Below are 27,666 nucleotides of genomic sequence, written 5' to 3' on the forward strand. Positions count from 1 at the left end.
GAGAAAGACCAAAAAAGCAGTAAAGGAATGTGAACTGAGCTCCATTTACTTTGACTTCTTGGCTGTAACAGCCTTTACAGCTGTATTTGAAGATCATGATAGTACCACAATCCCTGTGGAATCCAAGTCAATATCTAAGTGCTACTGATGTTTACTGTGTGTCTCACAGAGCAAGTCTCATATCAGTTGACCTGCATCTTGCCACAGAAAAAGTAGGATTTAGTCTGAAATGCAGTAAATGTGAAAAGTACATGGCTTTACTTCAAGATACAAAACAAGATACATACTCGTTTGTGTTGCCTGGCTAATCTTGCTTTAGTCTCCTCTAACTCCTTTTGGATCTTCACTACGTGCTTGTTCATCTTACGAATCGTGGAGTGTAAGATCTCCCAGATATAGAACCTAGCAGAGAACCAATTATAACCTTAATGTAGCCAGTAACAAAATACAAGAACACAGTAAATAGTAAACTGTTAAAGAGTAGAGAGAAAAAAAACCCTTCATATCTAAAATTTTAGCTGTATTTTAACCACCTTATTCAGACTAACAGCAACAGTACAGATTTCAAGTGTTACCAGAATGTATTAAGTGTACATACTTTATTACAGAAATAAATGTACAGGAAGAATTTTCCAAAGTTTCAACTATAATTTGAATTCCTTTGCAATTTATGGAACGTATGCACATGAAGTACAAATATTAATAGTAGGGGAGTACAGTTAAACAGGTGTGGTTTCCTATTACTAACAGTGGGATCTTTCCTCTATGTTACCTTGAAATATTAGTGGTGTTTTATTTTGAATTCATTCAGGAATGCATAAGGCACATCATGGATCTGTTTTGTTAGAATGTTTTACGTCAAGGGAGTTAAAAAATGTCAAGATGCTAGAGTCTCCTTAGGATACTGTCATGTCGTATCCTTTTTGCTCAAACCTTGTTTACTTTAAGAGATTCTTTAATGGTTTGGATAGTCACTGTAACTATAGCTATGTGAACAAATGGACTTTTAAAAAAGTAATTATCTGAATACAATGTACTATTAACTTAGAGCTGCAAGCAATAAGTATAATTCACAAAGGTACTGGCAACACTAGTACTTGCAATTATAGAAGACAGTTCCATGAACCACAGTCTGTGTCTGGGACATCCTTCCCACTCCCAATTAATTATTATTATTTGTACTGCTGCAGCACCTAGCAACCTCAGCCACATACCACGTCCTCATTGCGCTAAGGTGCTAAACCAGTGCAGAACAAGCCAGTCCTTGTGCCAACGAACAGTTTGCATGGCGATGGTAGAAGTGTCCCTTCCTCAGAGCACACTGAAGTTATAAGCCATTGTCCAGAAACTAGCCGAGATAGATTCTTGGGTTCATGATAAACCTGCACCACCTCATCTCTAAATGGAGAATGTTGAATGACAAATATCCTTTTTGGCGGGCTTAACATGTAAGTTGTGTATGAAGTGCAAAGGTAATTTTTATTTTTTTTTAATTGTCTGTTTACCATAATAAAGCCAAGTATTAGAGCAAAGCAAAAAAAACTAGTATTCAGTGTACATGATCCACAAAGTGAAAGTATATCTAAACCAACTGAATGTTAGTTTCAACAGATAATTCATTTTGTTACCTAGTAAAATCATGAGCAAGCTCTGGAGAGAAGATCCAGTTTGCCACGGCAGCACAATCAACTATCTGTGTCCTAATCATCTTATCCACAAGCACAGCAATCATCTGCATTGTGGGAGAAAAAAAATTCTGTTTACTATATTATAGCATCACGATACCTATGGTAATAAGAGATATTCAATCCTACCTCTTCATTGCTGGTGCGAAACATAGGATGCAACAGGTAAAAATACCCCAGGATTAGGTGCTATCAGTTATAGCTTCTCCAGTGACCCCTCCGCTCTCAACAGCCATCATTAGCTAGTGCAGCACGAATGCCCTCTGTAAAGGCAGCTGCTTCTCTAGAGGCCTGCTGCAACAGTGTGTGTGGATGAGTTTAACTAAAGGTGCAATTTTAACCAGATATGGGTAAGCTGGTGTGACTGTCACTGTCCACGCACAGTGTTTTCACACTAGAAGACCTGCAACAATTTAACTAAATCTGTATCTACGTTTAGTTCAATTGGTGCACTACTTTGAGCTGAACACTAATGACTGCTGAATCACAGTAACACAGCCAAAGAATTTAGGTTATATTCACCTCAATTAAGTAACAGCCCTATCACAAAACCAGTCTGCCAGACCAGTTGATCCAGTCAATTCTACAAGCACATTGCCTTGAGTCCAAGTTTACCACAAGCACTTTTTATTTCAAGTAATATCTGCAGTCAGAGCAGGTTCTAAGTGACAGACTTCTATTTCTCACTTTGAAGCATTTGGCTCAAGTTTAGATTTTGTAAAACAAACTCTTACAAAACTTAAGAGCAAGAGAAATGATTCCATAATGATTCTCCCCAATAGAAAAGGCTGTTTTAATAAGAGACATTCTCTTGCAGGGTTAGCAACCCAAATGTCAAATTGCCATCAATTGAAAAAAATGCTGAAAGGAGTTAGCATAGTGAGAAACAGATAATCTGATATCTAATCTAAGATGCTGTTAGTAACACCAGTAAATAAATGCTGAATTCTTTCTAATATACAATTTAAGTAAACAGTGGCCAAGCCTTTTTTTTTTTTTTGGAAGTGAGCATAAAATGCAACTTTGTCTTCGCAAACAATTCAGTTTCTAGGCTTTTCAGTGTTCATTGTGTTGTATCCCATTATTGTGAGCTTCAACAAACATCTGAAACCACCCTTACCTGTGGATGGTTCTTCCAGACCTCATACACAACCCTCAGCACATGGAGCTTCCCCTCGTCACTTTCAGCGAGGGTTTTGAAGACTTCATGAAACCTTATTATAATAAAGAAAAGTGATCAGTGGGTGCACAGCGAGTAGCTGAAGTGGTCCAGTAGAAGTCTGGTAGAGAGTATGCCTATGCAGCCTATGGTAGTGAGCCTCCGAGTCGACAGACCTGGGCTTCTACTACAGCACTAAAAATAGCCGTGTAGACACTGCGGCTCAGGCTAGAGCTTGGGAGGGGGACAGGGTTAGAGGCCAAGCTGCAACTTCAAAGCACTGTCTATGAAGCTATTTTTAGCACAGTAATATGAACCCCGCAAGCCCGAGTTCACAGACCCGGGCTGGGAGGCTCACTGCTACAGGCTGTGTACACATACTCAAGAGTACTGAGAAGTCACCTTCTACAAGACAGGCCCAACAAAGAAAGTAACAGACACCACTAACCGTCACCTTCAGCCACCAACTAAAACCTCTCCAGCACATCATCAAGGATCTTCAACCTATCCTGAAGGACGATCCCTCACTCTCAAGACCTTGGGAGACAGGGCAGTCCTCCCCTACAGACAGCCCCCCAACCTGACACAAACACTCACCAGCAACTACACACCACACACACAACAAAAACACCAACCCAGGAAACCTTGCTACAAACCCCACTGCCAATTCTGTCCACATATCTATTCAAGGGACATCATAGGACCTAACCACATCAGCCACAGCATCTGGGGCTCGGTCACCTGCAAATCTACCAATGTGATATATGCCATCATGTGCCAGCAATGCCCCTCTGCCATATACATTGGTCAAACCGGACAGTCTCTACACAAAAGAATCAATGGACACAAATCTGACATAAGGAATCACAACATTCAAAAACCAGTAGGAGAACACTTCAATCTGCAGGTCACTCAACAATAGTCCTAAAAGTGGCAACACTTCAACAACAAAAACTTCAGAAACAGACTCCAATGTGAAGCTGCAGAACTGGAATTAATTTGCAAACTGGACGCCATCAGATTAGGCCTGAATAAAGACTGGGAGTGGTTGGGTCATTACAAAACCTAAACTTAATTTCCCCATTACTAATTTCTCCCTACTATTACTCACACCTTCTTGTCAACTGTCTGTACTACTTCTAAAGATATTTTTCCTCCCTTGGCATCCTGCTGTTAGTTGATTTATCTCATTAGACTGACCTCATACTTGGTAAAGTAATCCCCATCCTTTCCTGTATTTATACCTGCGCCTGTATTTTTCACTTCATGAATCTGATGAAGTGGGCTCTAGCCCACGAAAGCTTATGCCCAAATAAATTTCTTAGTCTTTAAGGTGCCACAAGGACTCCTCGTTGTTTTTGCTGATACAGACTAACACGGTTACCACTCTGAAACCTGGCACAGTGACCAGTTCATGGCAATTCTCTAATAGGCCATGCCTACACAGGAACACTTCAGAAAGTTAAGGCAGATGAACTACTAGTTTGAAACCGATGAGGATCAGGTCCCCACGTGGATGATCTCAATTTGGAGTAAAACAGAATAATTAGGCTGCGGCAAGCCAGGGTATGAATCTTCCACACACTAGCCTGCTGTGGTCTCTCGGTCTGTGCATGACCTGGTGACACATTAAAGTACTTTAACAAACTGTTACAGTGAGTCATCAGGGTGTCCATAGTTTGACCACAGCAGGCTAGTGTGGAGTAATTCAGACCCCAGCTGGACACAGTCTAATTGTTCATGTAGACAAGCCCTTAATGGAATTTAATCTACAGCGAAATATTGCCACTTCTCTCCTGAATGAAAGCAGCCAGGCATGGATTTAACATTTTAACTTATGAACATTGACTTTACATCTTTAGTTGATTTGCCTTAACGTATCTGAGTGCCCCAGTGTGGACATGCCCTTGCAACATATTATCCCATATGCAGAACTAGTTTAAGTTCCACCAAGAAAGTCCAAATTAGTGAGAGACACCAAGCCTCACTCAGTACAACTGCTAAAAGAAAAATATGGAATTTTTAGACCATGCTACATCAGTTATGAGCAGAAAAAATGACTAGGACGGTGTTTGATACATCAGATAACCCCTTTTTGAGCTGGCACTTCTCCCATGCTTGGGTGAGCTTACCTCCAGTTTTCCTAGAAGATTATAGTACATGGGTAGAAGGTCACCTATGATTGCTTTCTGTTACAGCCTCCATTTCGATACCACTCCAGCTATCACAACTGAACCTAGCTTGTATCTTAACTGCAGCAGAGCTTGCAGTGTCTAATACCAGTATATAAATGATGTTGTCAGACCTACTTCCTTCCTTAGTTATACTCTGATGGGACCAAAAGACTCTCCAGCTCTTTATGAGTCCCCCAGGACTCTAGCAGGGTTCACATGTGGGCATTAAAACTTGTACCCATGCCATGCCCACAAAGTGCACTGGTCCTGGCAGGTGTGGCCTGAGCAAAAGGATGCACAAATTTGCTGCTGTGACCTTTATGCTGGTGGGGCCCTCGGGACTCACTGTGGGCACCAGGAAGTGTGCTACCTATTGCTGTACTCTTCCAGGTGAGCAACAAGCTAAGGCAGGTCTCAGAACATGCAGAATCTTGACCTATCCACATGGAGTAAAATGCACATTACGATCTCTGCTTGGATAGTAAGATTCACACTACCACCCCCTTTAATATTAAAAAAAAAAAGAAAAAAGCTATCAGCTCTTCTCTCCTTCCTTACTTTCACATTACACTGTGCAACATACAAAACACTGAAGCTTGTGGAAGAATAGCTCTACCAAGCAATTCACTGTTCTGATCAAATGCATTCCATAACCCCAGAAATAATGCATTTATCACTTACTTTGCCAGAGCACTGAATGAGTGGCTGAACGACTTGGCAGCTAAATGGAGCAGAGTCTGTACAAAAACTTCTATTTTCAAGGGGTTAAAGGTGAATCCTTCATCTGAAAGTTGTTTTCAAATTGAAACAGTGGGTTAAATTAAAATAATATTATAAGTATTTATCAAAATCTAACCCTGCAAACAAATCACTGAAGATAATTCATGGTTTCTTTATTTTGGAAAACTTAAGATTTAGCACTTAAACTTTGCAGCCTGAACAGGGAATCAGTCAATGCTTCCTAAAAGCTGCAGTTTTATCAGCAACTCCCTCAGGCTGCCAGGTGCCGCCACGCAGAGATAGTCTTACCTCGCTGACCCACAGCTACTGAGTACATTTAGGACTACACTACATTACTCCCTTATCCTCAAACTCTTGTTTCATATTAGCAGGGAAGATTCCATACACATTTGAAAAGTTTTATCAAACTTAGCAAAAACTACTGCTGACTTTCAATAGCACTCCTATCAACATCTTTCTTTTCAGCGGATAAACAGCAGTTTAATACCTTTAGGATCCCTATAACCCAGGGGTTTTCTACTAATGCCAAGAACTGCATCCTGATGGTGAAGTTTGGGGGGACTATTTCATTCTTTCATACTATCTTTGTCAGCAGCAGCCACCCAATAGTACATCCCATACCAGTTTACTCCTTCCTACCACTATCCCATTGATAAGAATGGACCCTGCCTGTGAGGCAAGAGAAACAAGAATACACTCAACTTTTTATACTAGTTCCATTTTCTGTTAAGTGACACTAAATGGAGAAAGTGCACAAAGCCATGTACCAGGCACAGCTACTAGTTTGATAAGGTGGTGAAAGTAGTTCTGAACACAGAAGAAATGACCTTTAATGCCTAATGTCACATATCCTTACCGTCATCATCATCCTGGTTAGGATTGGGCACATCTTTTAAGATGCCGAAGATTTCATCATTACTTGTCTTATTTTTAATGGCAATGGTCAAACAGAGTGCAACAGTATATCCCGGCAGAGACTCTAAACGTAAGACAAAAGGTCTGATCATCTTCAAAATTAGTTGCAATGAATATGGGTTACTTTTATGTCAGCTTGTGCATTTCTCAGAAAAGCATACACTTTTCCTTGAACAATTAAAAAAACAACAATTACTGCTTTGTATTAAAGAACTGAGATTTTGGCATGCTGGAAATATGGATTTTGCAGCAAGCTGCAAGCTCTCATGCTACGTCTGCACCACATGCAGCCAACTCACAAATCTCTAATTTCTCTTGAGATGTGAACTTATTTTAATATTCAGTGAACAGTTAAATTATGGAACGACACTTCAAACCACATCCACAATTCCAGGCAGTGAGGACATTAAGAGCTGTGGCAGCACCTCCCCACATAAAAGCTTTGCAAAACTAGTAGTCATATAACTCCTTCTGTCCTCTCTTCCTCCCAAGTCCACCTTTTCCTCTATTCCAGCAGCAAAAAGTTATCCACACCTAGATACGTATAATCTTTTCTGTCTTTCAACTCTCCCCTTTTGGATCTACCCAAAAATCTTGCTGCTACCACCCTGCTCCTCATGTCACTGGCCACATCAGCAGCCCCATAGAATCCTTCCTTCATATCTGCTACATCAAATTCAATACCCTCTTGGTCTCAACTTTAGAGGGCTTACATAACCGTTCCTTTGTCTACATCTGTGCTCTAACTTCTTCCCACTTCCTTGAAGAGTCTCTTCATTTCCTTCTCCCGCTCACCTTTGTGCCTTCAATTGTGACACTCCTTATACTTATGGCACTCATCCGTTTTTTCTTCTTCTGCTCCTCAAATAATCTCTCCATATCATTTTTCACCTTAACTACTGTCTTACTCCTGTCTGTTTGCTTGCTTCATTTATTAGACAGAGTTCTTTGGCGCTTACCAAGAGCTCTTTCGTCTGTTTCTGAAACAAATGTGGCCCTCAAAGACTAGTAACTTATCTTCACTATGCTGTTCAACTTTTGCACATCACTCAGCTCAGACACTGAAAACAGAAGCCAAATTGACTTTTAGACTTTCTTGCAACTAGCACAATGCTGCAGTGTTCAGGCTGCAAACATTGCAGGGTAATTAATGTCAAACCAAGGTGTTTACATTGACATTTTAAAGTTTTTAGGAATCCTTTTTAGTGAATTCCCTCCCAACCTGCCCCAAATCAAAGTTTTAGATCTAAACTACATTACTGTGCCCCACTCAAGCAATTTTTCCAGGTCAAAAGTCAGCCTTTTTATTTCCACTGTGAATTTTCTTCTGTAAAGATAACTAATTTGACTCAAACTAGAGGTTTCCTTGCTTGATCCGATCTCAAAAGATAAATAATATTTTGATAGCATTTTGAAGAAGAGGTGAACATCTTCTAAATAGCTTTTAAACTTACTATTGCTTTCATCTCCATATTTATAAATACACGATGGGTTTGCAGGACGAAGGACAGAGAACGTAGCAGGAACAATATCTATTATTCGCTGATGGTATGAAAGCCTGAAAGAAAATTTCAGTTGTAATAGAATTACCAGTGGAATATTCTGAGGTATACCCCATGGTGTTGCCTTAAGCTCTTATTTTATTACCTTTTAACTTAGGGAGAATAAAAATCAAGAAGTCTGATTACTACTACATTTTATTGAGGATAGTTCCTTCCAGACATTAAGAGTCAATTAAACCAGTTTATGCATTGACCTTCCAATGGACATTTTAGATTTGAATAACTTAAGAAAAGTTATATTCTCAACTTTATATAATCAACTTTGCTCATACTGAAAGGTTAAGAGGAATCATCAGTCAGGGCCACCTTTTATTCAAACACTGCACATGCTATGTGGATCACAGGCAAGATACTGGTGCTAAAATTTAAAAATCAATGAAATAAAGTCATCTTGACTTCTCCATTTTAACTCTCAGTTCCCTCCAACCTTTATAAACATTTAAGAATTAGCCTACCATCATTTGAGGTGAGATGGAAGAGATCCACAGACAAAATATTTCTTTTGCCAGTCAGTGCTTTTAGTCCTCCTGTACTTCCTGACTCAAAAAGGAATACGTGAAAACAGTTTTCACTTGGGATTCTAAGGGCTTGTCTACACTATAAATCAGGTTGACTTAGTTTAGGCCGACAGAGCCATCATGATAATTCAATTGGCTCTTGGTGTCCATACTACTCTCCTTCTGCAGGTGGAGTGCTTCCTCACCTGGTGTGCGTGCACCCACTGGAGTGGGGCATTGTGGGGCACTGACAGTCCCATGGGGCTCAATTTCCCAGCAGAGAGCCAACCAACAGAGAAACTGACATTCTTGTCAATTTCATATTGCTATTGTCTTTGCTCAGAGAAGCCCCAGTTTGACAGCTCTGGGAGCTTCATAGGGAGCTGGGAGCCCAGGTGCTCAGTGCATGGCAGCTGGGCTCAGGGCAGGGAGCCAGGGCACCAGCCTGCTTGGAGCAGGTAGCTCGGGGGACAGCTGGGTTCTAGCTGGACCCCCTGCCCCTTCCACCTCAGTGTGACAGCCTGAGCTGTGAGCCAAGTTCACAGCAGGGAAATCTATCCACCTTTCTTGTCAATTTTATGGCTCCAGCACGGAGCCATGAAATTGACAAGAATTTTAGCCAACTATAATTGTAAGTAATGCAGTGTCTACACGGACACGGTTGCCCTAACTACACTGAAATAAGCCCTACACCTCCTGTGGGTATGATGTTGGTAACAGGGCACTTACATCGGTGGGAGCAAGGTTGTAGCATAGACACTACCATAGTTAGGTTGACATAAGCTGCCTTACATCAACCTAACTAGTGTAAATGAGGCCCATGTCATTTCAGCACTTTGAAAAAAGTTTTACCCTTATTCCCTCCCCATCACGAGTTGCTGGACCAATCCTGAACACAGACAACTTCCTTTTAAAAGTCAACGAGAATCCTGGAGCCTCATCACCAATCAAAATTAGGCCCTGTGTTACCTGCAAGCCATTAAATAAGGTCGAACTCAAAAGTATGTTCCTTCTTGCATTTAGTTTATGAATGACTAATATTTTCCAACAACATTACTTCCTCTGCTGCACTGCCACCCCCCCAACAACTTCCATCACGCAAGTCTGAGTAAAGGGAGTGTCTAACCCTATGAACTTGCATCTAAAAGTGAAAATGTAGGTGTGGATATTTCACCTCCTATTTAAAGGCATCACTTCCCCAATCTATTAGGAGAGTGGGAGTGTCCCATTATTTCCAAGAGTCTTATCAGCCAAGACAACAGAACAGATTGACACATCTACTGAAAACATGAATTAACAGAATGTGCTATATGGGAAAGAGTTCATAAGTACATATACAGGCACAAAGTTGAAAGGACTCTGGTTAATAGTATCTAAAAGTAAACAATGATCAGACAAACTTGATAGTAAATACCAAGCTCCTAAAGTGCTATGCTCAAAAGCTTCACTTACCTCATGCATTTTTCCAAAACTTCTTTTACAAACTTGGGTTTGGGCTTGTCAAGGTCATGAGTAAGACAATCTGACCTATCAAAGTGCAAAATTTGATAGCATTTAACAAGCACTGTATTTGCTTCTTAATCTGCTCTTAGATTGGCTCAGTGCTATACGAAGTGGTCATAGATTAAGCACAGTTAATCTACAATGCTCTCTTTCCTGTTCTTTACAGGTCTCAGCAATTTTGAGATGGGGTATTAACACATAATGGTATTAGAATCTATGAACTGCCAACATGAAGTCTCATCTTCGCAAATATATATTGAAATAAGTGATATCTAATTATAGTAAAATCTGTTTTAACTGTATTTAGCAGATTGTGATATATTAGTTACATAAGAATAGTATTTTGCATCTTGTCTAAATTTAAATGGTTATAAAGTTAAGGCACTATGGTGATAATTCTAGTGCACTATGGTGATAATTCTAGTGCTTTAGAAAGATATTAGCTACAGATAGCTAGGGACAACTATTAGCAGCAACACTGGCAAGTTCTGGATACGTACAAAAGTTGTATGCAACATAAATGGCACAAATGGGAACCCCAACAGAAACTTACCAATCTTCCCAGCTCCAACGGAACTGAAAGTTACTCAGATGGTGGGAAAACCAGTTCATGAACCTTTTAAAGAGGGAAATGTTATAGTTCTATTAAGTATGCAACACCACACAGAACAAAAAATATATATCAGATGAGTGTTTCAATTATACTTTTCAAAGGCAAGCTTAGTCATTTCAATAGCCGAGAAAAATGTGTCCCAAAAATGAACAGAAAAAAGTCAGGCAGTAAGTCATTAGTGAGTGGCCCATTTGGTTAAAAGGCACACTAATGTCTGGTATGTTGATGTTAAAGTGCCGTTTATAACGGAACGCAAACACACTGCTATATTAAGGTCAACAATGTTTAGCTTCTTTGCTTTAGGCGCCCAAGTGAAGTGGGATATTTTCAGCAGTGCATAAGAGACTTGGGATTTCCTCTGTAAACAAGTGAAAATTGTGCTCCTAAGTCCCCTAGACACTTTAGATATTTCTCTCTTACACAGCCTCTCCCCCACCAGCAATACTTGCTAAGCACTGAACTCCAAATTAAACCAAGTTTGTCAAGTGTATAAGTCTACCTACAGAGGTCTTTGGTCATATATTCATATAAAAGTGCAACAGGCAATTTCAAAAGGGGGTTATTAGATTTTTCTTTTTCATTCTCATCACTATTTTATCAGCTAAAATATGATTCAGGCATGCAGAGTAGTTTCTCTTATTTGGCAGATAACTGCCTTTACACAGTCCTTTGTAAGGTACAGCTTCTCTCTCAACTACTAAAAGTCGCTGATTAATTAGGTCACAATGTAAGGTTTTAGAGCAATTACTAGCCTGCAACATTTAAAAAAAATTCACATGAAGTCCATGAAGTATCAAACAAGGAAGAATGAAAAGTGACAATTCTGCAGTTTTAGCCCACTACTACCTAAGCTCCCACCCAAATAACGACAAAACTTTGTTATTTGGTTCCAGGTGGCTCCATCTTAGTGGTCTGCAAGGCACCTCTAAGGAGTAAACGTAACGTGTGTTCTCAGATACCAGACATTAAGGCCATGTCCATACCTTCAGCGGTGCATAGGGTGCATGTAGCGACATGTGGCAGTGTGGAAAGGCTTCGGCAGCAGAACACTAAACTGCTAGAAACAGGCACTTCTTGGGAACGTAGAGAGCCATGCAGAGTACGGACTCTGAAGTACTGGTGCAGCTGCATTCTGCATGCAGAAGCAGTGCAGCACGGCCTACACTATTTATACCCACGCTGGGGGCGGGCAGTGTCTGCACACTACACACGGCCATAAGTGCAGAAACACCTTAGGTTTAGCGAGTCTTTGGCCTTTTTGAGACAGAATGGAGATAGTCTCATGTTCTGTTAGATTCACCACATTGGTCCCATTATATCTATTTATTAACATAAGCAAAGATAGCTGATTGCAAATATGTAAGTGTCTTAATGATTTCCTCCATAGCAACTGCAATTCTTACATGTTGCACAAGTGTCACAAAACCCTTAGAACAATGAACTGTCACACTCCTTTAGCCTGCTATCCCACTGTGAACCAACTCTCAGCCCCTCCCCTCAGGCCAGAGGATGGAAGTGGCCTGCATCAGCAGAGCAGCGTGAGGACTGAGCTCAGAAATGCACCATGCTCGTAGGCAGAGCAGTGATCTGGAGGGCAGTGGGTTGGCAGTATAAAGCAACTGTCCTTCCGAGAGTAGGGAGAGCAGGGTCTCAGCAGACAGCAGAGAAGGGTGAGCAAGTGCTAAGTAGATCTTTGATTATTAGCAGGTAAATATGCCCAATGGTCTGATGTTAGATGGGATGGGATCCGAGTTACTATAGAGAATTCTTTCCTGGGCACTGGCTGGTGAGTTTTGCCCACATGCTCAGGGTTTAACTGATCGTCATATTCAGGAAGGAATTTTCCTCCAGGGAAGATTGGCAGAGGCCCTGGAGGTTTTTTGCCTTCCTCTGCAGCATGGGACATGGGTCACTTGCTGGAGGATTCTCTGCACCTCGAGGTCTTTAAACCATGATTTGAGAACTTCAGTAACTCAGACATAGGTTAGGGGTTTGCTACAGGAGTGGGTGGGTGAGATTCTGTGGCCTGCTTTGTGCAGGAGGTCAGACTAGATGATCATAATGGTCCCTTCTGACCTGAAGTCTATGAGATTCCCATCCTTCAGTTAAGAAGGCTCAAGACTAGAGCTCAAATCATTAACACTATTTAGGATTTACAGTTGGTTTTTTATGGCGCCAATAGGTAGTAAGAAGAGTTTCATGTGACCCATTTTCAATCCATCAATGTACAATTAGGAAAACATTCTGAGGTTCCTGATATGCACAAGCACTTACCTGTCTATACTCGTAGTGTTCATTGTATCCAAACGCATGTACAGCATTTCTGTGGCTTGTGCAAGCTACAAGTGTCTTATTAAGGCAAAGAGGAGTCTGACAAATCAGAGCGTATACTAACTCTTTCCACTTTCTTTGGAGGGTTTGCAGATGGATGCCGCCCACCCCCCCTGTAACATCTCACTTTTCAACTATCTCATGCTGGGGTAAGTCCTGGTAATTTCATGGAAAACAGGGAAACTGCAGTTTGCCCAATAGGTAGACTCTTGTCTCTGCTCATAAAGAGGAATATTCTATAAGACAACGGAAGCTGCATATCTAGTGACACTTGCTGCCATCCAGCTTATTATGGGGACCCAAATTTCAGTGACATCAGCACTCTGGCTTCTGAAGAGACAGACCTATTTGGAAAGGATGCAGTCTCACACACTAAGGAACTCAGTAACAAGAACAAACCACCTTCACTCATTTTAATCCTCATTTCTCTGAATACTGCATTGGTTTTGCCACATTTTTTTCACCACTAGGGTTAGCAGAGACTTTGGGGGAAGAATTTATACAGAAGGCAGCTCAAAAAAATGGATGACAGTCCTCCATGATTCTTTATTGCTTATATATTTAAAGCTATGGGACAAGGTAAGATGGCAAGGGGAAGATATCCCCGCTGCGATGCAGCAAGAAAACTGCAGCAGCTATTTCAGTGACAAACTTGTTGCATAAATGTAGGTTGGACATTAGGAAAAAGTTCCTAACTGTCAAGGTGGTTAAACACTGGAATAAATTGCCTAGGGAGGTTGTGAAATCTGCATCTCTGGAGATATTTAAGAGTAGGTTAGATAAATGTCTATCAGGGATGGTCTAGACAGTATTTGGTCCTGCCATGAGGGCAGAGGACTGGACTCGATGACCTCTCAAGGTCCCTTCCAGTCCTAGAGTCTATGAATCTATTAAACTGAGTTGAGTTAGAAAGACTGAAAATTTTCACCCAATCAAGTCATCCAAAGTCAATTTTACACTTCTTTATAACACTGATCTTCTAGAAGCCAGAGTGAGCCTTTAAAGCTGGTTCATTTCAGATTGTGATACCACTGATATATAACAAGTATGCCAAAGACTTAACTCTAAATTTCAGGGACTTTATCTGAGCTGCAAAAACACAAACTTTGATAGTATCTGAAACTTGATATTTCAGAAATCTTAAACCATAAGAACTTTTTAAACTACCCGCACTGTTTAAGTGATGTCCTTGTCTCTTGTAGGACAAAGATCTCTATCTAAGTCTTTCCAGATAAGTAAGGAGAATATAGTCTAACAATTTACTTTTAAGTTTATTTATAAAACATACATTTTGCTGTTGGTCACGAAGTGGTCTCAACATTAACAAGCCTTAGAACCTCTATTCATCTAACAAGTGAAATTTCTAGTGGTACAACTTACACAAATGCTGCTGCTATTTGTAATCTAATTTTAGAAACTTATATTAACTAAGAGTTAATATGCAGACACATAGTAACTGAGAAACCAATGTGCTCTGTTCTCTGAAGTAAATATATGCCAGGTTTACTGACAATCTGTTTCCTGTATTATGACTGAATGATACATTATAATTACAGTAGTCTATTCTAGCATTTGGGATTTATTTTTAAAATTAGTGCTTAAAACACTGGAGATTTTCCCCCATCACTTTGACACTAGAGACTAAGGTAACAGAACTACAACGGCTATTTGTCTGCATTGATCTTTCACATATGAAGTACTGATGGTCAAAGTATTCGCTGGTTTTATTCAATCGAATAAAGGAAGAAGGAAATAGAGTCACTGCTAAAATTCATGCCAATACTCAGTTTTCCAGAGAACAACGGAAAAAGCATTCAAAGCTACCGTGCTCCTTAACAAGGAAGGATACAACCTGTGGTAAAGAGCCAGGTTGAAGTTTGCACAATTCAATCAGAAGTGTTGTATACATGACCTCAATGTGTGGAGGAACTGGAAGCTGAAACAGTTCTGCAAATACTACCTGGTGGGAAGAGGAGGAGGAGGAAAAAAAAACATGTTATCAGAGCCCAGTCTAGACCCACGCACACATTTCCATCATCGTGTCCGAGTCTGCACAATTCTGACCAGATTCTGACGAATAACAATATCATGTACCACAAATAAGGCACGTTTTATCTGTTAAACTCCTGCTATGAGGACTATAAGATGTGTTTATACAGTGGATAGCTTCAAAAGAATGCCTCTTACTGAGAGCACATGCATATACTATTCATCTGCAGCCTTTTAAAAGTTTCGGCAACAAGAACTACCACAAGACCCATTCCGGACCCTCAACACCAGGGGTCTCAAATTCAATTTACCTTAGGGCCAGTGTCAGTCCTCAAATTCTCCCAGCGGACCAATATCACTCCTGCCACCCATAACCCCGCCCCCCCAAACTTCACCCCCCACTTGCCTAAGTCTCTGGGAGTGAATTTGGGTGGGGGAGGTGGTCTGGGGTAAGGGATTGGGGTGCAGGCTCTGGGAGGAAGTTTCACTGCAGAAGGGGTAAAAGGTTGGGCTCTGGGAGCGTGTTTGGGTGGGGGAGAGGGTCTGGGGTGCAGGATCTGGGATGAGTTTGGGTGCTGGGTGTAGGCTCTGGGCTGGGGCAGGGGATGGAGGAGGAGAGTGCGGTGCTTACCTGGGGCTCCAAGGCAGGGCAGGCTGGGGGGAGTGTCTTTATGCGCTGCTGCTGCCGGGCACCGCCCCTGCAGCTTCCCATTGGCTGGGGCGCTCGGGGCAGGGGCAGAGCGGAGGCACAGGTCCACCCTGCCCCGGGGGCCACAAGGAGGGGCCAGCAGACTCATGGAGTGAGCAGGCAGATGCCACTCAGCTCCACTGTGCTGCCGAGGGCCCGGGCCATTGTAAGGCGCCTGGGGGCGGGGAGTGCTTGGGAGTGGCAGATGGGACCAATGGAGAGACCCTGCCCTCAAACTGCTAGAGCCCCATGGGCCACATTGGGAAGGTTTCTGGGCTGGGAGTTTGAGATCCCTGCTCAACACAGTGAGACACTAAAAACCCACCACCTTAAATGCCACTCTCCCACTCACTCAACACCCCTACAGGAGCTTACTATACAATCTTCCAAGTTATCTCTCTCCAAATCAAGCCATCTTAAGATTGACCCTCTATTGGCTTGTAAACAAAATGGTCTTGAAAAACTATCAATTAAAACATTTTTTAAACTGAGTTATTCTCCTGCATTGTCTACAATCAAAATGTTGCACCAGTGAGAACCTGAATGTGAAACCATAAATAAAAGTAGTCAGTTAAGTTTCATGACGCAAACTAGAGAAGTTAAAGAAGTAAAACAGCAAAAAGGGGAAAATAAAAAAATATTTAGTTTTTATTTAAAGAGGGGGTAAGGAAATCAGTTAAAATACATTCAGGTTGATGATGTCCTCAGATATTGCAAAAATCTATAAATTAAGTTATATTTGAAAAAAAAGGAAATTCAGTAGTTAGGGGTATTCCAAACTATACTATAAAACAAAGTTTCAGCTAGGCGGCTTTAAATATTAATACTACTGACGTAATTTTCTTTAAGCTTGTCGTATTTTGCAAGTTTCTATGAGATTTAATAAAAAAATCAAAGTCTGAAAATTGCACTGTATTATAAAACTTACCATATGTACATTTGTATTATATCAGTACAGATTGGATCTAAGTAGCACAGGTAGTGATGCCTACAGTTCACGATGCCAAACGTTTGAACACCTTGTTTTCAGTTTTTTAAAATTTTGACAAAGTTAAACTATTTGGTCTGAAATTCTCCACAACGGGTGTCTGGATCTGAATCAAGCTGATTTTTGGGAGAAAACTGCAGCAAATGGTTCAGCCCTTTCACAGAATGAAGTTTCGAAAAATGTTTTATCCAACTTAAAAAAAATTCGTAACCATTTCACTGAGACGTTCTAGCACTGACGTTGAGCCTAAGAAGGAGCCAGAATTTACCAATGTAACATTGCCAAAGAGCCACAGTAATACATCAGCAAGCCCGCCCTGGCTCCCGGCGCCACAGCTGTTTCGAGGCATGCAGGAGGTGGGAGGAGGGGAAAGGAGGAGCAAGGGCATGGCGGGCTCAGGGGAGGGGGTGGGGAGGGATGGAGTGGGGGCAGGGCCTGTGGCAGAGCCAGGGGCTGAGCAGTGAGCACCCCCTGGCACACTGGAAAGTTGGCCCCTGTAGCTCCAGGCCCAGAGTCAGTGCCTATACAAGGAGCCGCATATTAACTTCTGAAGAGCCGCATGTGGCTCCGGAGACACAGGTTGGCCACCCCTGGACGAATGGGTATAAACTGGATATTAGGAAGTTTAGACTTGAAATTAGACGAAGGTTTCTGACCATTAGGGGAGTGAAGTTCTGGAATAGCCTTCCGAGGGAAGTAGTAGGGGCAAAAGACTTTCCTGGCTTTAAGACAAAGCTTGATAAGTATATGGAGGGGATGTTATGATAGGATCGTCAATTTGGGCAATTGATCTTGAATTACCACCAGACAGGTCTGCTCAATGGTCTGCGGGGAGATGTTGCATGCGATGGGTACTGAGTTGCTGCGGAGAACTCCTTCTTGGGTGCTGGCTGGTGACTCTTGCCCACATGCTCAGGGTTTAGCTGATCGCCATATTTGGGGTCGGGAAGGAATTTTCCTCCAGGGCTGATTGGCAGGTGCCCTGGAGGTTTTTCGCCTTCCCCTGCAGCGTGGGGCACGGGTCGCTTGCTGGTGGTGTCTCTGCAGCTTGAGGTCTTCAAACCATTTTTGAGGATTTCAATAACTCGGTCCTGGGATAGGGGTTGTATAAAATTGGATGGGTGGGGTTCTGTGGCCTGCCTTGTGCAGGAGGTCAGACTAGATGATCAGATTGGTCCCTTCTGACCTATGAGTCTATGAGTCTATGAGTCTATTCCAGTGCCTCCATGCTCTGGAACAATCTTTGGAAGGGCAACACCCTGATGTCAGGAATTTGCCATATGCAGTCCCTGTGAAAATCTGCCTCTATCTGGCCAAGTTATAAACCAATGGACGCTGGAGTTTGTACATGCTCAGTAGAGACATATTAGAGTCTGGAAGCGAAACTCCCTGAACAGAACAGAACAGAACAGAACATCAGGGTTGGAAGGGACCTTAGGAAATCATCTAGTCCAACCCCCTCCTCAAAGCAGGACCAATCTCCAGACAGATTTTTGCCCCAATCCCTAAATGGCCCCCTCAAGGACTGAACTCATAACCCTGGGGTTAGCAGGCCAATGCTCAAACCCTGAAGATCCCATCTGTATTAAGCATACTCCATTCTGGGGATGAGGACTTTCCAGGCTTCTGGAAGCCAAGGGCTGTTCTGACATGAGGCACAGGCACTGCAAGCAGGGAGACTGTCTCATCTGTGTGCAAGCAGCCAAGAGAAGGAAAACACAAAATTAAGGTTGCCTGTGCAACCTCATTTTGGCCCTCTTGTGTGTATGTATTGATAACTCCTGCCTCATTCAGTGAGCAGGATGAATTGTGCTAAGGGAATGAAGTCAGGGCTGCACAGTTAACGAGGCGGCTGTTGCCTTCTGTCTGACCCAGACACACTTGTTTCAGAAGCTGGACAGTATACTGAAGTGAGGCAGAGGACTGCAAGAGGAGAAAGGATGGTCTCATGGTTTAGAAAATTAAATGCAACCCTTGAGTGCTGGATATCCCTGTCTCTGCCACTGTGCTCGTGAGATTATGGGCAAGTCACAATTCACAAGGAGCCACTGCTTTCTCACTTTTGGGTGCCAAAGCTGGAGTCTGATTTGTAAGAGTGCTGAGCACTCAACTTCAATTGCAGTCAGTGAGAACTCTGCTCAAAGTACATGGAATTCATTGAAGTGCTAAGCACCCTGAAAGAGTCAGGCCAGACACTTCTCTGCACATGGAATCAAGTAGGGGTCCTTTATTATATATGATCATGTAAGAGACTATCATAATGGATAACAAAGGGGGCTGCCCCACTCCCGCAGAACAGGGGTTAAAAGTAGCCCTGGGGAGGGCTGCGGCTGGGAAAAGGAGGGAGAACAGCTGAGGGAGTGGCTGACCATAGGTCTGGCCAGCTCCATGACGGCCCAGCTGGCCCTGATAAGAGGGCTGGGGGCCAGGAGCTGAAGGAGCGCGTCTCTAGCTGTGGAGGAAGAAGGGCCTGGCTGCCTGGGAGAAAAAGGTACCTGGAGCTGGAGCAGTGCTGGAGAACAGGGCAAGGGAGCTGGGGAGCTCCAGCCTGGTAAAACCCCAGGCTGAGGCCTTGGTGAAGGCCCACAGAGGAACTGGGGCTGCAGAGATACAGCCTTGGAATAGGCAAAGGCAGCAGGTCCTAACTCCCTTGATAGTGATGAGCGGCCATTACAGACTGTTGGGGGCTAGATGGTGACTGGCAGTAGCCATTGAAGCAAGGTGGGGGTAGAGCATTGGGGGTTCCCCTGGGAGGGAAGACCAGTGTGTGGGGATACTGCGGTGGGAAGAACCCCAAGATAAAGAGTTCCAGGGTCTGGGAGGGACATAGGGGCCAGCGGCAGGTGAGACACCAGCCAGTAAGAGGTGCTCCCTATGCTGGAGAGCTAATTCCCAAGACAACCAGCAGGAGGTGCCGCACTGGTGAGTTGTCGCTTCACTACAGGGCCAAATTAAGAATTCCTAGAGAACATTAATTCAACAACAACATGGGTGAAAATGAGACAATCACTAAGATCATGAATGAAGTCACACAGAAAAAATGATTAAAAAAGACAAATGCCATAGAACTTGAGGGCAAACATTTTTAACAAAAACCATCTCTCCGTATCAGATCTCTCAGTCCTCATCTTCAAAGAAAGCCTGCGCAACACCTTAAAAACAAGCCTGGGAGTTTAAATTCATAACTTTGCTAGAAGCTAAAAATCATGGACTCAAAGACAATGGATTTATTGCTCATTATTATAAGCTGTGATTCACTAACCCTCCTTTCTCATACTATTGGAGAGGTGTGAACTCCTGCTTCACCTTGCATGGTCTCTTGCAATGTATTAGCTCCTTATGCTTAACAATCTGTTCCATGTTGTATCTGGCTGTGACACCGTGTACCTTTCTCAGACCTAAGCAACTCTGTGTAAGCAACAGAAGTCAGTGCAGTAAAAAAGAGATTACATCTGTCGCTCCAATATTGTGGGACCAGCACAGCTACAATACTGCCAAATTAGGAAATGCCGGAATTCAGGTTCAGTCTCTGACTTTACATACAGAAAAGAACACTAGAGTTGCAATTTCACTTGGTAACTAGTTATTCTCTAAAATTCTGCAAAAAGGCACAACAAAGGTTCAATTTTCAACATAAACCCTGGACTTCTAGCCTTGACTACTTGTTCACTCAACTCTAGTGTTCCTAGCGTTAGTTTGCTAATGCCTTTGCATTTCCTTTAACGACAGAAAATACTTAATGGGCTTTGTAAATTCTCCATCTGATCTTAGTGTGTCCTTGATGGAGATCCTGATACCTTAGAACCCCAGCCACTTCAAATTCTACACGAGAGTTAAAGATCAATCCAAAGTGAAAGCACTTTACTGCACTCTATTATTCAGAGATTCTAGCTTTAGAAGTATCATTAAGACTTAACAGTAAATTCTACTATGCATACATTAAAGACCTTAAACATTCAATTTTTAAAACTGACGAACATTGCTTCAAGTACAGCCGTTTCCTAAATGAGGCGAGCTCGAACAAGACAGCTCCTTTGAGTCAAGTATGCACAAAATTTCTAATTAAAACACAGTGATTTAAGAAACACCATGTACAAAGTGTTCTACTTAACCAATTTAACTTATAGATTCCAAAACTAACGTCACCTCTGATGAGACCAAGCCAGGAAGAAAGACTGCAGCACAAAAGTAATGACTTCCAAAGTTATGAACAATCAAAAGAGAAGGTGTAGAGTGCTTACAGCAGGAGCTACTGCAATATTAGAAGAGAAATAAGAACAGTAAGGAAATTAAAGTAATTTGCTTCTGGCCTGAGAAAGTTGTAAAATGAAATTTAAGTATTATGCATAATTGCCATCTTGGCCTTTACTACAGCACTGCATTCTCCCGTGCTGTCATAACAAATGCCTAATCATATAGACTTCCAAAAAATTACATGAGAAATGTGTTAGCATCCTAAATAGTGACTGCGCTTTCAACTTGAATTTCTTAAGCAAAAAAAACTAAACACAAACAAACACACGTTACAAGATTACCTTATTGTCCAGGAATAAGTTTCAAGTTTTTAAGTTTTCCCAAAAGGATCGTTAGTCAGAATCTCTCGATTTAAGAAAGTTTGTGATGGAGAGGTTGGCATGTAACCACAGTTAAGATTGAACAAAAGCTACACTTAATCCAGCCTCAGGAATTGAGGCTGGTCTGTGTCGCAAGATGTGGTGCACAGGACCAAGTTTCTAAAATGACAAATTCCAGGTCACTAAATGCTGAAATGGGACCTTCGGATTGGCACATCCTGCTTTGTCAGTACCACCAGTACTCCAAGGAACCACAGGATGATCAGGGCACTGATGATCTCTGCCAAGTTCAGACTGATGATTCCACTCCACCATCATCTCACCCAGCACACAGTAAGGCACACTGGGCCATCACTTACCACAAGACACTCAAGTACATGGGTTGACAGGATACTAAATGCATTAATGCGCTGAGTGCTAGATACCTGGAATGTTCAGAGACCAACTGCAGGACAGGAGCTCCACATCTGAGGGGCCAACCTGAAGGGGTTTTTTTTACAGCTAATTGTAATGAGGAAGGAAGAGTTCTAGGCCTGCCTTCAGAAACTTTATGAGGTGAAGTGAGCTAAACCCTAGGGCATGAATCCTTTAAGCACCTAGCATAACTGGGCATGCTTTGCATGGCACTTTGAGGAAATATGGATCACCTTAGCCCTCCATCAGTGAGGCAGAAGTACACGTGTATCGAAGTTTAAATGGCATTTTCCTTTCCTACTAGTTAGTTCACATGATTTCTATTATTCAAATGACTATTTGAAAAGCAGGAAATTCCCCAGACAAAAGCATTACTTGAACTAGCATTAAGGTTGAAAGCAATGCTTCGCTGACTTGAATGTTAGAGATCTTACAAGAGCATTGCAGTTTTGGTTTTTTTTGCTAACGCTGAATTTTCAGACAGAAGAAACCTAAGAACATTGTAGTTTTGTTAAAGACACATTCATAGACAGGAAGGTTAACAGTCACAGTCAAGCAACCTGTAATACCCACTTTCCATTTCCCCTTGTTACCTTCTTACCTACAAACCTTATTTCTTTCATATCCTATTCAGGTAAGTGATTGAAGAGGAGGCCCCTATATATGTTTCTGATTTGGAATTTTTTGAAGGTCTTTAAGCAGTCTTTAATTGGGAATGGTAAATTATTTCTTTTGGGGATTGTGTACAGCCAACACAATGCCAGATTCTGTACAACCGTTCTCTGATTAACACTAAAGGCAGTTTAGGGTTTGCAGTCACTGATGCGATAAAACTGTTATGGAGAGATAAAGCAATCTCCATTTCTGGTGTTTCTTTGGCCTGAATAGGGGTAGAGATGAGGTGGTTTGGTTAACCGTAAAATAGGAGACTCCTGGCTTAAAATATTTGGGGATTTTGGATTGTAAACCTTTAATTTCTGGAGTGATTTTGCTTAGCTATTCACCCACAAGACTATTACCTGCTTGTAAGTTTAACTGAACTTCCTAGTTCTTAGTGTTTGCTTTTTAATAGAGGCCTTGCAAAACAAATTGCAGTTAAACACTCAAGTCACCACATTCAACCTAATGTTCAGTTTAACGTACAAAGTTCTGCATCAGCCTGAGAGTTCTCTGAATAGAGGAACTGACTGAGAACCTACATTTGTCTTTCCACTCATATTTGTAGTTATTAAAAATCCCTCCACCTGGAGAAGTGACTAAGGAAAAAGAAACATCACTAAACAGCCAGAAATTGACTTCAAATTAAAAGCTAAAACCTTTTGAGATGTGACATACAGTGCTCTAAGCAACTCAGAAAAGTAGTAAGAAGACAAAAGGTTTTGGGTGTTTTTTTTTTTTTTTTTTGGTTTAACTAAGTTCTTTTCAGCTCTAAAAATCTTAAAAGAAAGACCCATCTCAGAGATGACTGGCCTATCAGTACATTGGCCAGCTACGAAAAATACACAGGTAAAACTTTGGAAATGCCGTTATTTGAAATTCTATTGCAATAGTGGTAACTGAATTTGATCCACTCATTAAGACTGCAGGATGATAATTTAAGTCAGGGAGAAACTACACCCTAGCCTTCAGGCCACTCTGATACCCAAAGAACGGACTACAATGGTTTGGAGTGTATTATTTAGGAGGTAAAGGTATCAAGTATGTGTACAAGATGCAGTGTGTAAAACGCATACCTCAACTATGTGATAGTTCAAAGGGATCTTGTTATTTCCTGGATAGCTCAGTAGCTGTGCAGCACTGCAAAAATAAGTATATGTGAATTAGAATGCAACACATTAGATATGGTCTAGGTACCAAGAAATGATGATTTATGGAATAGTTCATTTTTTTGCATGTAGATCTGTCAATCTGACAGTCTTAAGACTGAAGTCAACTATTTACACACACACAACAGGTGCAACACAAGCATCAGTGCAAGCATGCCCACAGATATGCTTGACTCATAACCTGGAGGGACATGTTTATTTCCAAGCATATGCAATTCTTGAACTCTCAAACTACTAACAAAGATACCATCTAGTATAAGTTTCGTGGTACTCTGCATAATTTTGGTATCTGCCCACCTGAAAACTGGACTGAAACCAAACTCAGCTCATACAAGTCAGACAAAAACCTGTCAGTTAAAATTGCCTTGCCTGGATTTGATTCATGAACCAAAAAGTGAAGAGTCTATCTCATTAGCAAGTGCCCACCCAGCCACCTCCCCATGGCCCTTATTTTACTACAGATATTTGAATATAGAGTGAGCTAATGGAAAATACAAGAGGCCTTCTGACTTTTGCAGTTTCGTTTAATGAACACTTCATTAGCCAGCATTTGTCCCAAAGGAAAATAATGCCACTCTTCAATTACTCTAAGTCTAGTCCACTTGCACTAATTTATAGCTACCTCTAGATAGTCTTTCCACTTTCCCTGCGGAAATTCAGACAGCAATCTTCTCGTTAATTGTAACAGTCAAAGTCTTCAAAAGAACACAGGATTTCTAGTTTCTGTGGAATCAGAAGCTGTACCAGTACTTGTGCAAGAACCCTTGCCACACACACAAATCCTGCCTGTTTATCACTAAGGCTACTGGCTCTTTTTTGGACGTAATTTTAAATTTAGAATCTTAGTGGAATGCCTGTTTCTCTAACATCCTAACTTCTTCATCTCAAGCTTTTGGGCAACAGTCATTTCAGGATTTTAAAGGTCTCCCGCGAAAGTCACGATACTCAAGACAGAAAGCTAAAAAAAATTCAGGAAGAGGTAGTGTGGTATCATATCACTATTCCTTTATTCACTCAGTGAAAATACTTCTTACCACGTTTTTCTCTCTTTCCAGTGGGATTTGATGATGCAGTGAAGATTCTCTTCTATTACAAATCTCTCAACTGAATGACTGCCAGGCATAACAGGACCCTATTAAAAAAAGAATTAAGATATATGAAGTCACTGTTAGAAAAAGGACTTGTTCTATTATACCCATCTGGGGAAGTGAGGAAACAGACTGACAGAGTGAGACAGGCACCCAGAAGTCACCTACTACAGGACAGGCCCAACAAGGAAAACAACAGAACACCACTGGCCATCACGTACAGCCCCCAGCTAAAACCTCTCCAGTGCATCATCAACCATCTGCAACCTATCCTGGAAAACAATCCCAAACTCTCACAGACCCTGGGACGCAGGCCAGTTCTTGCTTACAGACAGCCCTCCGACCTAATACTCACTAGCAACTACACACTATACCACAGAAACACTCAGCCAGGAACCAATCCCTGTAACAAACGCTGTTGCCTACCCCATCCCCAAATACATTTGTAGATGTGAAGGTGAATGAGCCCTTGATGGTGTGGCTGATGTGGTTGGGTCCTCTGATGTCACTAGAGTATATATGCCATCACGTGCCAGCAATGCCCCTCTGCCATGTACACTGGCCAAACCAGACAGTCTCTATGTAAAAGAATAAATGGACACAAATCAGACACGAGGAATGGTAACATACAAAAGCCAGTAGGAGAACACTTCAATCTCTCTGGATGTTGAACAACAGATTTAAAAGTAGCCACACTTCAACAAAAAAACTTCAAAAACAGACTTCAAAGAGAAACTGCAGAGCTACAATTCATTTACAAACTTAACACCATTAAGTTGGGTTTGAATAGGGACTGGCTGACTCACTACAAAAGCAATTTTCCCTCTCTTGGTATTGACACCTCCTCCTCAATTACTGGGGGTGGACCACATCCACCCTGACCGAATTGGCCTTGTCTACACTGGCTCTCCACTTGTGAGGTAACTCCCTTCTCTTCATGTGCCAATATATATTTATGCCTGTATCTGTAATTTTCACTCCATGCATCTGAAGAAGTGGGTTTTTTACCCACAAAAGTTATGCCTCAATAAATCTGCTAGTCTTTAAGGTGCCACCGGACTCCTTGTTGTTTTTGTAGTTCCGATAATTATTCACAGGGATTTAACACTTTGCTGTTCGGTATAAAAACATCCTCTAAGCAAACAATCTGTTTCAACGAGTGTTTTAAACTGCTAAAATACAAAGGGCTAGTTTCAAATAAAATGACATCCTTAAAGACAATTTCCAACAAAACACAGACAGCATTAGAACTCATATCTAGATTTTTGTATCACCTTGTCTTGTTTGTAGATGAGACCTCTAATACCGAGCTACAATTTCAGCTGTGCCTGTTTTCATCAGTTACTGGTCATTTTCACCACTCAATGTTGTTTTTAACCTGAGCTTCCAAGAATATATTCAGCACTTCTGTACAATTTCACCCAATAATATTCCCCACTTCCCCATACACCGCTTCTGAACATTACACAAAATGGCTACAATTCATAAGAGTTACTCCACACGTAAGGATCACATCAATAGGCACATTGGATACTGCATCCTTTTCAGCTACCGCAAAGGAGGTCAGACTATGTCATTCATATCAACTAGATGAAACAAGATTCAAAGCACTCCCTTCCCACATTTATAGCAAGCGAAGTTGACTTCTCACTTCCCACACCAGGCAGGCTTTTCATGTTTCCAGATACAGTAAAGAAAAGGTTACATAAATATACTAAAATAGCCATACATTTAGTGAATTACTCCTGTCTATTTAATGGTATTGTATTCTCAGATTACACCAATTGTCATAAACAGATAAGTAAGAGTTGATAGAACAGAAGTACTTCAACTCTCTTTTGCCTGTAAAGGGTTAACAAGTTCAGTGAGCCTGGCTGTCACCTGACCAGAGGACCAATTAGGGGACAGGATACTTTCAAATCGTGAGGGAGGGAAGTTGTGTGTGCACTGTTAGAATTTGGTTGTTGTTCATTCTGGGGGCTCAGAGGGACCAGATGTGCAACCAGGTTTCTCTCCAATCTCTCCAATACAGGCTCTCATCAGTTCAGAATAGTAAGTACTAGGTAGATAATGCGAGTCAGGCTTATGGTTGTTTTCTTTATTTGCAAATGTGTATTTGGCTGGAAGGATTCTAATTTGTACTTGTATACTTAAGCTGGGAGGGTATTCCCAGTGTCTATAGCTGAAAGACCCTGTAACATATTCCATCTTAAATTTACTGTTTTTTCTTTCTTTAATTAAAAGCTTTTCTTGTTTAAGAACCTGATTGTTTTTTTATTCTGGTGAGACCCCAGGGGACTGGGTCTGGATCCACTAGGGACTTGGTGGGGAGAAAGGAGGGAAGGGGGAGAGAAAGGTTAATTACTCTCTGTGTTAGGATTACTTTCTCTCTCAGGGAGAGTCTGGGAGGGGGAGAGAGAGAAGGAGGGGGGAAGGTGAATTTTCCTCTCTGTTTAAAGATTCAAGGAGTTTGAATCACAGTGATCTTCCAGGGTAACCCAGGGAGGGGAAGCCTGGGAGAGGCAACGGTGGGGGAAAGGGTTTACTTTCCTTGTGTTAAGATCCAGAGGGTCTGGGTCTTGAGGGTCCCCGGGCAAGGTTTTGGGGGGACCAGAGTGTACCAGGCACTGGAATTCCTGGTTGGTGGCAGCGCTACAAGTACTAAGCTGGTAGTTGAGCTTAGAGGAATTCATGCTGGTACCCCACCTTTTGGACGCTAAGGTTCAGAGTGGGGAATTATACTATGACACCAATGGTCTTCGAAAGCGTGTCTTTGAAAGGCAAATCAAAGGCAGTGAGACAGTTACTTGCTCTTCCCATAATTAGGATACCACCTCCTGTTCACAGGGAGATTTATAAAATATTTTTGAATCCACAAGGTCAAAATTATTGTGTGTAGTATTTGGTACTGTTTAAAAA

At 41.7% G+C, this 27,666-nt stretch overlaps 1 protein-coding gene and 1 long non-coding RNA gene across 4 annotated transcripts in view; one reads left to right on the forward strand and one right to left on the reverse strand.

Moving 5' to 3' along the window:
* The window catches only part of LOC127048498 (uncharacterized), a 288,020-nt gene extending 261,234 nt beyond the window's left edge, over nucleotides 1-26,786 (forward strand). The window contains exon 3 of the long non-coding RNA XR_007773695.1: nucleotides 26,754-26,786. This is a non-coding gene — a long non-coding RNA (uncharacterized LOC127048498). The remainder of the gene's footprint in view (nucleotides 1-26,753) is intronic.
* Nucleotides 1-27,666, reverse strand: part of NCBP1 (nuclear cap binding protein subunit 1) — a 46,786-nt gene that overhangs the window by 4,901 nt on the left and 14,219 nt on the right. For all 3 annotated transcript variants that reach the window (XM_050948233.1, XM_050948234.1, XM_050948235.1), the window contains 12 exons: nucleotides 24,694-24,791; nucleotides 23,567-23,630; nucleotides 15,030-15,140; nucleotides 13,124-13,188; nucleotides 10,790-10,852; nucleotides 10,186-10,260; nucleotides 8,129-8,232; nucleotides 6,616-6,738; nucleotides 5,700-5,802; nucleotides 2,806-2,899; nucleotides 1,629-1,732; nucleotides 288-402 (listed from right to left, as the gene is read on the reverse strand). In XM_050948233.1, the coding sequence (XP_050804190.1) occupies nucleotides 288-402; nucleotides 1,629-1,732; nucleotides 2,806-2,899; nucleotides 5,700-5,802; nucleotides 6,616-6,738; nucleotides 8,129-8,232; nucleotides 10,186-10,260; nucleotides 10,790-10,852; nucleotides 13,124-13,188; nucleotides 15,030-15,140; nucleotides 23,567-23,630; nucleotides 24,694-24,791 (1,119 nt within the window). The remainder of the gene's footprint in view (nucleotides 1-287; nucleotides 403-1,628; nucleotides 1,733-2,805; nucleotides 2,900-5,699; nucleotides 5,803-6,615; nucleotides 6,739-8,128; nucleotides 8,233-10,185; nucleotides 10,261-10,789; nucleotides 10,853-13,123; nucleotides 13,189-15,029; nucleotides 15,141-23,566; nucleotides 23,631-24,693; nucleotides 24,792-27,666) is intronic.

Source organism: Gopherus flavomarginatus, chromosome 3 (genome assembly GCF_025201925.1).
Source record: "Gopherus flavomarginatus isolate rGopFla2 chromosome 3, rGopFla2.mat.asm, whole genome shotgun sequence".
In the NCBI taxonomy this organism is placed as follows: domain Eukaryota; kingdom Metazoa; phylum Chordata; order Testudines; family Testudinidae; genus Gopherus; species Gopherus flavomarginatus.